General features: G+C 47.1%; 1 protein-coding gene across 1 annotated transcript in view; it reads left to right on the top strand.

Annotated features, from left to right (window-relative positions):
- The window catches only part of LOC140717874 (uncharacterized), a 107,121-nt gene extending 96,750 nt beyond the window's left edge, over nucleotides 1-10,371 (top strand). Inside the window, exons 10-11 of the mRNA XM_073031599.1 lie at nucleotides 5,380-5,497; nucleotides 9,725-10,371. Of these exons, the coding sequence (XP_072887700.1) occupies nucleotides 5,380-5,497; nucleotides 9,725-9,773 (167 nt within the window). The 3' untranslated portion in view covers nucleotides 9,774-10,371. The remainder of the gene's footprint in view (nucleotides 1-5,379; nucleotides 5,498-9,724) is intronic.
- The last annotated feature ends 1,858 nt before the right edge of the window (nucleotides 10,372-12,229 follow it).

Here is a 12,229-nt window from a genome sequence, read left to right as displayed (position 1 = left end):
AAGACCATAAGACATAGGAGGAGCATTAGGCCATTTGGCCGGTCGAGTCTGCTCCTCCATTTAATCATGGCTGATCTATTTTTCCCCTCCTCAGCCCCATTCCCCAGCCTTCTCCCCATAACTTTTGATGCCATATCCAATCAAGAACCTATCAAGTTCTGCCTTAAATACACCCAACGACTCGGCCTCCACAGCTGCCTGTGGTAATAAATTCCACAAATTCACCATCCTCTGGCTAAAGAAATTTCTCAGCATCTCTTTTAAACGGACACCCCTCTATCCTGAGGCTGTGCCCTTTTGTCCTAGACTCTCCCACCATGGGAAACATCCTTACCACATCTACTCTATGTAATCCTTTCAACATTCAAAAGGTTTCAATGAGATTCCCCTCTCTCCTTATCTTTCTAAATTCCAGCGAGTACAGACCCAGAGCCATCAAAGGTATGATACCCTTTCATCCTCAGAATCATCCCTGTGAACCTCCTCTGAACCCTCTCCAATGCCAGCACATCTTTTCTTAGATGAGGAGCCCAAAACTGTCAGAATATTCAAGGTGAGGTGTCACCAGTGGCTTATAAAACCTCAACATCACATCCCTGCTCTTGTATTCTACACCTCTTGAAATGAATGCTAACATTGTGTTTGCCTTCCTCATGACCAGCTCAACCCTCAAGTTAACCTTTAGGCTGTTCTGCACAAGGACTGCCAATCCCTCTGCATCTCAGATTGTTAGATTTTCTCCCTATTAGTCTGCACATTCATTTCTACCACCAAAGTGCCTATCTGCTTCCTCTACACGACCAGTCCCTCCACCAAACGTGGCAACAAAGCCATCTAAACCATTGATATACAGCATGAAAAGAAGCGGTCCCAACCTGTGGAACACCACTAGTCACTGGCAGACAACCAGAAAAGGATCCTTTTATTCCCACTCGCTGCCTCCTACCAATCAGCTAATGCTCTAACCATCTTAGTAACTTTCCTGTAATCCCATGGGCTCTTAATTTGGTAAGCAGCTTCATGTGTGGCACCTTGTCAAAGACCTTCTGAAAGTCCAAATATACAACAGCCACTACATCCCTCTTATCTATCTTACATGTAATCTCCTCAAAGAATTCCAACCGGTTCGTCAGTCAAGGTTTTAGGGAATTCTGCTTTCCCTGAATTTGTACTATCTCGTCTTCAGTCACCAAGTATTCCATAATCTCATCCTAAACAATTGACTCCAACATCTTCCCAACCACTGACGTCAGGTTAATTGGTCTATAATTTACCTTCTGCTGCATTCTTCCTTTCTTAAAGAGTGGAGTAACATTTGCAATCTTCCAGTCCTCTGGCACCATGCCAGAGTCCAATGACTTTTGTAAGATAATTTCTAATGCCTCCACAATCTCTACCGCTACTTCTTTCAGCACCCTAGGGTGCAGTTCAATCTGGCCTGGGTGACTTAGGTACCCTGATCTTTCAGCTTTTTGAGTATCTTCGCCCTTGTAATAGGAACTGCACCCACTTCCCTCACACCCTTCAACATCTGGCACACTGCTCGTGTCGTCCACAATGAAGACTGACGCAAAATACTCACTTAGTTCATCAGCCATCTCCTTGTCCCTGATGCTATTTCTCCAGCCTCATTTTCTAGCGGTTCTATATGCACTCACATCTCTCTTTTATTTTTTACATACTTGAAAAACCTTTTACTACCTATTTTGATATTGTTTGCCAGCTTGCTTTCACATTTCATTTTTTTCCCCTCCTAATGATTCTTTTAGTTGCTCTCTGTAGGGTTTTAAAAGCTTCCCAGTCCTCTGTCTTCCCACTAATTTTTGCTTTGTTGTACACCCTCTCTTGTGCTTTGACTTCCCTTGACAGCCCTGGTTGTACTATTTTGCCATCTGAGTATTTCTTCATTTTTGGAACACATCTATCCTGAACCTTCTTCATTTTTCCAAGAAACTCACTCTATTGCTGCTCTGCTGTCATCCCTGCCAGCATCTTCTTTCAATCTGTTTTGGCCAAATCCTCTCTCGTAACACTGTTACTCTACTGAAATTCTACCACATCAGTCTTTACATTCATCCAATCAAATTTCAAGTTGAACTCAATCATATTGAGATCACTGCCTCCTAAGGATTCTTTTACCTTAAGCTCCCTAATCGCCTCCGGTTCATCACATAACACCCAATCCAGTATAGCTGATCCCCTAGTAGACTCAACAACAAACTGCCCTAAAAAGCCATCTCTTAGGCATTCAACAAACTTGCTCTCTCAGGATCCGTTTCCAGCGGGATACCTCATTGGCCCTTCCAGCTCCCCAAATCACACCGCCCAACAATCCACTGATTTAATCATTGCCTGATCGTGGGACAATTTACAGTGACCAATTACCCTACAACCGGTATGTCTTTGGACTATGAGAGGAAACTGGAGCACCCAGAGGAAACCCACACGGTCACAAGGAGAATGCATGGACTCCTTATAGACAGCGGTGGGAATTGAACGCGGGTTGCCTGTACTGTAAAGTGTTATGTTAACCTCTATGCTACCATGTCGTCTTATAAGGACACAATCGGTACCTAACCTACCCCTACCCATTTTGTTAACGCCTATATTAATAGATAGCCTCACAGGTCCCTTAAGCATTCTTACAAAAATTAACTTCGAGGAGATTGAATCCTTTCTGAGAAAGTTTCAAACAGTGTCTAAATAAGGCAGAACAGTGCAGAGGGTAAAGAGTTATCTGTCTCTTTTGAAGTATCTCTGTTGCAAATTGTTGGCTGCTACTAATTTATTATACACAAAAGGTATTAAAGTATCCTTGCGACCAAACCACTCGGTACTAAATTGTACAGTGCAGTACCTCTTTCCCACTGTTATGACGTTGAACAGACCTCAGTATGATAAAATAGATTCTTAACCTCACAATCTACAGTACTGTACAAAAGTCGCAGGCACATAGGCATCACTGGGATGCCTGAGACATTTGCACAGTACTGTATTTGTCAACGTGGAGCAGAGAGTGAGTTTGTAAATCTGGGGGGAGCAAAGGATGTTGGGAATGGTGAGGGTGGGGCGCCGCGGGAGGGGTGTGGGACAGGGGGCAGAGAAGGAGTGTTGGGGTGGGGAAGCACCAGGCAGGGTTATTTGATTGGTTTATTGATCATTACAGAATGTCTCTCTGGTGCTTCCCGCTCCCTCCCCTCTCCCTTCCCCTTTTCCCAACCATGATTCCCCTCTCCCTGCCCCCTTCCCACTCTCGGTCCACAATAGAGACCCAGATCAGAATCAAGTTTATCATCACTCACATATATCACAATTTTGATTTTTTTTGTGGTGATAGCAGTGTTCCCTCTAAGGTGTGTACGTATGTGTGTGCACACATCTTTTGTAACTAGTGCACAAAGGAATTTAAACTGCACATGAAAGGTTATCACCCTCTACCTTGTTGGCGTGTTAAGTATATTTCACAATCGTACACCATCACGTTTCCTTTTCCGGTTTCTGATGTGGACAGTGTTGACAACGTGGAGTTTGTGATGATCTGTCTGCAGGTTTTAGAACTGGCTTATTTACACTGTTTTTATTGAAGAAGTTATTCAGTGTGCACGTGTTGTAGTCACCGGGTAAAATACTGTGCACACTGGTCATTAGAAATTAGAGGGAACGTTGGACAGCAGTACAGTGTAATACATGAATTTACTACAGTAGTGTGCAAAATTCTCAGACACACTAGCTGTGTGTGTGCGTGTGCCTAAGACTTTCGCACAGCACTACAGCTCATTGTCTACCTGCACCGCACTCTCTCTGTAGAGTGCAGAATTCTCTGCAGAATTTATTCTGCATTCTGTTACGGTTCTGCACCGTCTGATCTGTGTGAACAGAACGCAAGACAGGCTTCCCTACATCTGGGTACACCCTGTGCAGTGGGGTAGAGAGGGTTAAAAGAAAGGGCAGAATTTCTGACTGGGATCAAATTGGTCATGACCAAGGAGCAGCCGATGACAGCTGGGCAGGCAGTTGTCCCACCGGACCTTCTATGGGCCAGTCAGAGGCTCTCAAGGCAGCTGGGAACTATACCAGACCTGGGGGAAATACCTGCAAGCTATCCGCCACACACTCAGACTTCTGAAAGGTCCTCACTATTCCTCTTTTGCTCTATCTATCTATCATCTATTACTTTATCTTTGTTTATTTTGTAATTTGTATGCCTTGCACTGTACTGCTGCCACAAATCCACAAATTTCACAACATGCAGTACCATGCAAAAGTCTCAGACACATTTATGTAGTTGGGTTTTGCACAGTCCTGTAGTAATTTTATGTATCGCACTGTACTGCTGTCGCAAAAAAAACAAATTTCATGACATGTGTGAGTGATGATAAACCTGTTTCTGATCCGGGTCTCTATTGTGGACTGAGAGTGGGAAGGGGGCAGGGAGAGGGGAATCATGGTTGGGAAAAGGGGAAGGGAGAGGGGAGGGAGCGGGAAGCACCAGAGAGACGTTCTGTGTCTCAGGGCTGTGTGTGTCTGTACCTGTACCCACCCCCCCCCACCCTGTTCCTGACACTCCTCCTCTGCCCCCTGTCCCACACACCTCCTGCGGCGCTGCACCCTCCCCATTTCCAACATCCTTTGCTCCTGCCAGATTCACAAACTCGCCCTCCGCTCTACCCAGCTATACGTATACTGTATGCCTAAGACAGCATAGTGCTGTGCGTCAGCGATACTAAACCTGATTCTAAAACGCTGGGTGCACCTTGAGGCTGCCTCCTGCCAGGCACGTGCTGAATCCCGAGAATCTTTACTTCATATTCCACACCAAATCACATGGAAGCCGGCTGGGACATCACAACTATGCTGGCTGTCAGAGCAATTCTATCAGCCCCTTGCACCCCACTCCAGGCATTTGCGGGGAGAGCATTGAGAGGCCTGGGCTGTTGTGGTGTGAGGTAGCATATCTTGATTAGATGATTTTATTTAGAGATAGAGCAGAGAATTGACCCTTTTGGCCTTTCAGCTGCGCTGTCAGCAACCCCCAATTTAACCCTCGCCCTGATTACAGGACATGAGAGACAGGAGCAGAAAAGGGCCATTTGGCCCATCATGCCTGCCCTGCCATTTCATCATGGCTAACTAAGGGCCCAGTCCGTCTTTGGACTGTGGGAGAAAACCCGGGCATTCCATGGGGCGGACGTCCAGAGACCCCTTACAGAGGACGTTAGAACTGAACTTCGAGCTCCAACACCTCCCCCCTTCACCAAGCTGTGGTAGTGTCCCCGCTAACTGCTCTGCTACTGTGGGGCCATGCATTATGCACCGATATATCCGTGTGGGGAGGCTTACCTTTCAGCAAACCAGGCGGCCTTTCCCTTTCTCCCCCAGATGGTGCCGTGGTCCTTTCCAATGACAGAGACTGCAGGGAGCCAACCAGTTGCCAGCAGCAGCCAAAGCCCGACCCACTGAAGACCATCGTGGTAGGAATCCTCAGGCTTTTAAGCAGGTGACCAACTAATGCCGTCGCTGTTTAGTTATTCCTGGTGTTTTAAACTCTTCAATTGTTTATTGGGAGCTACAGTACTCTGCAAGATTCTGAGGCACCCATTTCATATAAATACACACACACAAAACACACAAATACATACACATACATCATGACATCATGTTAGGCTAGGGTTTATATATATATGTGTGTGTGTCTGTGTGTGTGTGTGTGTGTGTGTGTGTGTGTGTGCGCGCGCGCCTAAGACTTTTGCACAGTACTGTTGTAATTTTATGTATTGCACTGTAATGCTGCTGGAAAAAAAACAAATTTCATGACATATGTGAGTGATGAAAAATCTGATTCTGGTCTGGGTCTCTATTGTGGACTGGGATTGGGAAGGGGAGGGGGCAGGGACAAAGAAACTGTCACACTTGATAGGTCCTATTCTTTCACGTCCTTTATTCTTGCTCTTCACATACTTGTAGAATTCCTTGGAGTTTTCCTTAATTCTGCCAGCCAAGGCCTTCTCATGGCCCCTTTTGGCTCTCCTAATGTCCTTTTTAAGCTCCTTCCTGTTAGCCTTATAATCTTCTAGATTTCTAACATTACCAAGCTCTCTGAACCTTTAGTAAGCTTTTCTTTTCTTCTTGACTAGATTTATTACAGCCTTTGTACACCACGGTTCCTGTACCCTACCATAACTTCCCTGTCTCATTGGAACGTACCTATACAGAGCTCTACACAAATATCCCCTGAACATTTGCCACATTTCTTCTGTACATTTCCCTGAGAACATCTGTTTCCAATTTAAGCCAATTTCCTGCCTGATAGCCTCATAATTCCCCTTACTCCAATTAAACGCTTTTCTAACTTGTCTGTTCCTATCTCTCTCCAATGCTATTGTAAAGGAGACAGAATTATGATCCACATCTCCAAAATACTCTCCCACTGAGAGATCTGACACCTGACCAGGTTCATTTCCAATACCAAATTGAGTACAGCCTCTCCTCTTGTAGGCTTATCTACATATTGTGTCAAGAAACCTTCCTGAACACACCTAACAAACTTCACCCCATCTAAACCCCTCGCTCTAGGGAGATGCCAATCGATATTTGGGAAATTAAAACCCCCATCACAACAACTCTTATTATTACACCGTTCCAGGATCTGTTTCCTATCAGCTCCTCGATATCCCTGTTACTATTAGGCGGCCCATAAAAAACACCCAGTAAAGTTATTGACTCCTTCCTGTTCCTAACCTCCACCCACAGAGACTCCGTGTCAACAATCCCTCCATGGGACAGGGGAATCATGGTTGGGAAAAGGGGAAGGGAGAGGGAACGGAGCGGGAAGCACCAGAGAGACATTCTGTAATGATCAGTAAACCAATTATCTTGCCTGGTTTCTCAGGGCTGGGTGTGTCTGCACCTGTGTCCTCCCCCCCCCCCACCCCGCCCTTGACACACCTTCACTACCACCTGTCCCACACCTCCTGCAGTGTCTCTCTGGTGCTTCCCTCTCCCTTCCCCTTTTCCCAACCATGATCCCCCTCTCCCTGCCCCCTTCCCACTCTCAGTCCACAATAGAGACCCAGATCAGAATCAGGCAAAGCGCTCCCCACCATTGAGCACATCTGCATGAAACACTGTCACAGGAAAGCAGCATCCATCATCAGGGACCCCCACGACACAGGACATGCTCTCTTCTCACTGCTACCATCGGGAAGGAGGTACAGGAGCCTCAGGTCCCACACCACCAGGTTCAGGAACAGTTATTACCCCTCAACCATCAAGCTCCTGAACCAGTGAGGATAACCTCAACTCTGAACTGATTCCATCGGGAAGGAGGTACAGGAGCCTCAGGTCCCACACCACCAGGTTCAGGAACAGTTATTACCCCTCGACCATCAGGATCCTGAACCAAAGGGGATAACTTCACTCAACTTCACTTGCCCCATCACTGAAATGTTCCCACAACCTAGGGACTCACTTTCAAGGACTCATGTTCTCAATATTTATTGCTTATTTGTTTATTTATTCTCAGTTCACGCAGAGGAAATTTGCAGCGATATTAAGGACCTGAGCTGCAGGGAAGAGTTGAATAGGTTAGGACTTTGTTCCCTGGGACGTAGGAGAATGAGGGAATAGACTGGGTAACTGCAACCAGGCTCTTTCCACTCAGGCTTACAACTAGAGGTCATGGATTAAGGGTGAAAGGTGAAATATTTAAGGGGAACCTGCGGGGGATCTTCTTCACTGGTGAGAATGTGGAATGAGCTGGTGGATGTGGAATCGATTTCAACATTTAAGAGAAGTTTGGATGGGAAAGGGTATGGCCCGGGTTCAGGTCAATGAGACTAGGCAGGTTAAAGGTGGGGCGCAGTCATTTGCACTCATCCTGCTTTATTCTCCCCTCATTCCCACCGAGGAGGTTGACAACCATGTCAACCATGTCTGTGATAAGTCCCGGCGTGAATGGTTACGGGGAGAATAGGACTGAGAGGGAAATGGATCAGCCATGATGAAATGGAGTGCCCTAGTTTTGCTCTTATGTTTTATGGCTTTATTTGTAAATTGGGGGACGGCTTTGTCAAGCACCTCTGCTCCATCCAGCAAAAGCTGAATTTTCCCGTGGCCAACCATGTTAATTCCTCTCTGCGTTCTGGTTCCGACATGTTGGTCCGTGGCTTCCTGTTTTGCCACGATGAGGCCTCTCTCAGGGTGGAGGGACAACTCCTCATATTCCCTCCAACCTGATGGGATGAATATCGATTTCTCCCCCTCCCCCACTGAAGCCTCTTACCTCTTCTCTCCTGCCTAAGGTTCCTCGAAGCATCGACTGTTTATTCATTTCCACAGATGCTGCCTGACCTGCTGAGCTCCTCCGGCATTTTGTGTGTATTTCCCATGAACGCTCCCCAGATTCTACCCTTCCCCCACACACAGAGGGGCAATTGTTTGGTTTGGCAGGGTGGAGATGCCTCTCTACCAAAGGAGGTGCAAGGCACTCCTTCTCTCTGCTAGCAGGTCACCCTTAGGCAAGGTGTAGCTCCTGCTTAGCCCCCGATCAGGGTGACGTGAAGCCATGGGAGCAGGTGGTGGACGGTCATACGAGCAGCCGGTGCAGATCACAAGTCTTGGTTATGTGACCACTGACACCAGGCAGACAATCTCTGACGAGTATTGATAACGGCTGGGGTCACCCATCTTGTAAAGACACTGCCGAGAAGGCAATGGAGAACCATTCCTGTAGAAAAAATTGCCAAGAACAATCATGGAAAGACCACGATCACCCACGTCATACGACATGACACGTAATGAACCAACAAACGTTAACAGTAACACGATTGAATCTGCAGATGCTGGAAATAAATGAAAACACAAAATGCTGGCAGAACTGAGCAGGCCAGACAGCATCTATGGGAGGAGGTAGTGACGACTTCGGGCCGAAACCCTTCATCAGGAGTGAAGCAACATGGGATGGTGGAGGGGGGGATAAGAAGTGGGGGGAGGGATGAAGTAGAGAGCTGGGAAGTGATAGGCTGGAGGGAAATGGGCTAGGGGGAAGGTGGAGAATTATGGGAAATAAAAGAGAAAGAAAGGTAGGGCTGGGTGGAGATTGTAGTGAGGGGGGATAAAAGAGAGAGAAAGAGAACCAGACTGAAATAATCAGGAGATAAGGTGTTGCTCCATCAACCTGTGTATGGCCTCATCTTGACGGTAGAGGAGGCCATGGACAGACATGTTGGAGTGGGAGTGGTCTGTGGAACTGAAGTGTGTGGCCACAGGGAGATCCCGCCACTGCTGGAGGACCGAGTGCCGGTGTTCGGCGAAACGGTCTCCCAGTCTGCGGCGGGTCTCCCCAATGTATAAATGGCCACATCGGGAGCACCGGATACAGTATATCACCCCAGCTGAGTCACAGGTGAAGTGGTGCCTCACCTGAAAGGACTGTCTGGGGCCTGGGATGGTGGTGAGGGAAGAAGTGTGGGGGCAGGTGTAGCACTTCTTCCGTTTGCAGGGATGAGTGCCCGGAGGGAGGTCGGTGGGGAGGGATGGGGGGGGGGGGTTAATGGACAAGGGAGTCACGTAGGGAGCGATCCCTGTGGAAAGCCAAGAGTGGAGGGGAGGAGAAGATGTGGCTGGTGGTGGGATCACGTAGGAGGTGGCGGAAGTTACGGAGGATTATACGTTGACAGTTAACAGTGAACGTTAACAGTTCTGTTTGCTGCTTTTCTACTTGCAGCGCCTTCCTCCCATTCCGTGTGATTTTTGGCACAAAGCGACCACAATAGCAGCTGCCACCTCCGAGGCGTGAGGATCGAGGTGCAACCGAAACAGGGTTCAGATGTCTGCTTCAACACTGACTGTTTGCATTGTTTCAGGACAGTTAGCTCAGCCAGGTTTCTTTCAAAATGCATTTGGAAATATTGTAAGTATGATTCAGGGTTATTGAATTGGAACGTTACTGTGGGCAGAAGTGATCTCTGTCCGTCTTTGTTATTTTTTTGTGAGTGTATTTGAGGAATAGTTTTGCTGTGACTGTCAAACAGATGAGTATAGTTAAACCCAGCTCTCTTCCAGCACCCCCTTCCCTGGCACCTATGTCCCTTTGCAACCATGGTACCGGTCAGGAACCTATTCTGATCCACCTCCCCCACTGCTTCCGTGGCTAGAGGCTGGTTGACCCCCTCCTTTCTTTGACCTAGGGGTGCTTAGGTCTAGACGACTACGCTAGAGGTCCTGTCGGTGCCCTAGCTCTGATCGAACCTGTGTTTTCACTGTTCATTTCATGCTGAGAGAGTTTCCCATCTTGTTAAAATGTCGTTTTGGTGAAGTATGTGGCTGATATAAAGCTGGTGTTGCCTTCTGTGTCGTTTGTTGTATAATAAATAAACCTGCTTGGAGGACACTCGTATCTCAGCCCTCCCTCCTGAACTACCAAAGCACTCCACCCCCTGACTTCACACAGAGCTGCAAAGTCACGTTCACTGTCATATGCACAAAACCACAAGGAGCAACGTCACTCAGCAGTCACTTTAGTAGCTGCACCTCATCTGAGTGTGATTAACAGCACGTTACAGGCCCTTCAGCCCACAATGTTGTGCCGACCACGTACCCCACTCTAGAGATGGCGTAGAATTTCCCTAATGTATAGCCCTCTATTTTTCTGTGCTACATGAACCTATCTAAGAGGCTCTTAAAAGACCCTATTGTATCCGCTTTCACCACTATCGCTGGGCAGTGCATTCCACGCACCCACCACTCTGTGTGGAAAACTTACCCTGACATCCCCTCAGTATCTACTTCCAAGCACCTTAAAACCATGCCCTCTCATGTTAGCCTCTGACTATCCACATGATCAATGCCTCTCATCATCTTATACACCTCTATCAGGTCACCTCTCATCCTCCATCACTCCAAGGAGAAAAGGCCAAGTTCACTCAACCTATAAGGTACGCCTTCCAATCCAGGCAACATCCTTGTAAATCTCCTCTGCACCCTCTCTATAGTATCCACCTGATCGTTCATGAAAATATTGAACCAGCCAACTCAATGCATAAAAGCATGCCGACGTGGTCACGAGGTTCAGTTGCTCAGACCAAACATCAGAACGGGGAAGAAATGTGATCTAAGAGACTGACCGTGCAATAATTGTTGGTGCCAGATGGGGTGGTTTGAGTATCTCAGAAACTGCTGATCTCCTGGGATTTTCACACACAACAGTCTCTAGAGTTTACAGAGAAAATAGAGTTTCTAAACACAAAAAAAAAAATCCCATGTGTGGCAGTTTTGTGGGCAAAAATGCCTTGTTCAGAGGAGAATGGCCAGACTGGTTCAAGCTTGACAGTAACTCAGGTAACCACACGTTACAACAAAGGTGTGCAGAAGAGCATCTCTGAACATCGAACCTCGGAGTGGACGGGCTATAGCAGCAGAGGGCCACGAACATACACTCAGCAGCCACTGTTTCGAGTACAAGAGGTATATTTATTGGGAATTTGGTGTGGTAGCACTATTGCCTGGTAGCACTCACGACAGTGATGAAATGCTTTGAGAGGTTGGTCATAACTAGACTGAACTCCTGCCTCAGCAAGGACCTGGACCCATTGCAATTCCTCTATCACCACAATAGGTCAATGGCAGACGCAATCTCAATGTCTCTCCACATGGCTTTAGACCACCTGGACAACACAAACACCTACATCAGGATGCTGTTCATCAACTGTAGCTCAGCATTTAATACCATCATTCCCACAATACTGATTGAGAAGTTGCAGAACCTGGGCCTCTGTAACTCCCTCTGCATTTGTATCCTCCACTTCCTAACCGGAAGACCACAATCTGTGCGGGTTGGTGATAACATCTCCTCTTTGCTGACGATCAACACTGGTGCACGTCAGGGGTGTGTGCTTAGCCCACTGCTCTACTCACACATGACTGTGTGGCTAGGCATAGCTCAAATACCATCTATAAATTAGCTGACGATACAATCATTGTTGGTAGAATCTCAGGTGGTGACGAGAGGGTGTACAGGAGTGAGATATGCCAACTAGTGGAATGGTGCCGCAGCAACAACCTGGCACTCAATGTCTGTAAGACGAAAGAACTGTTTGTGGACTTCAGGAATGGTAAGATGAAGGAACACAAACCAATCCTCATAGAGTGGAGAGAGCGAGCAGTTTCAACTTCTTGGGTGTCAAGATCTCTGAGGATCTAACCTGGTCCCAACCTATCGATGTAGTCATAA

The sequence above is a fragment of the Hemitrygon akajei genome, chromosome 28, assembly GCF_048418815.1.
Source record: "Hemitrygon akajei chromosome 28, sHemAka1.3, whole genome shotgun sequence".
Lineage (NCBI taxonomy): Eukaryota > Metazoa > Chordata > Chondrichthyes > Myliobatiformes > Dasyatidae > Hemitrygon > Hemitrygon akajei.
Note: the sequence above shows the minus strand (reverse complement) of the source record. Positions and strands in the feature narration are given on the sequence as shown.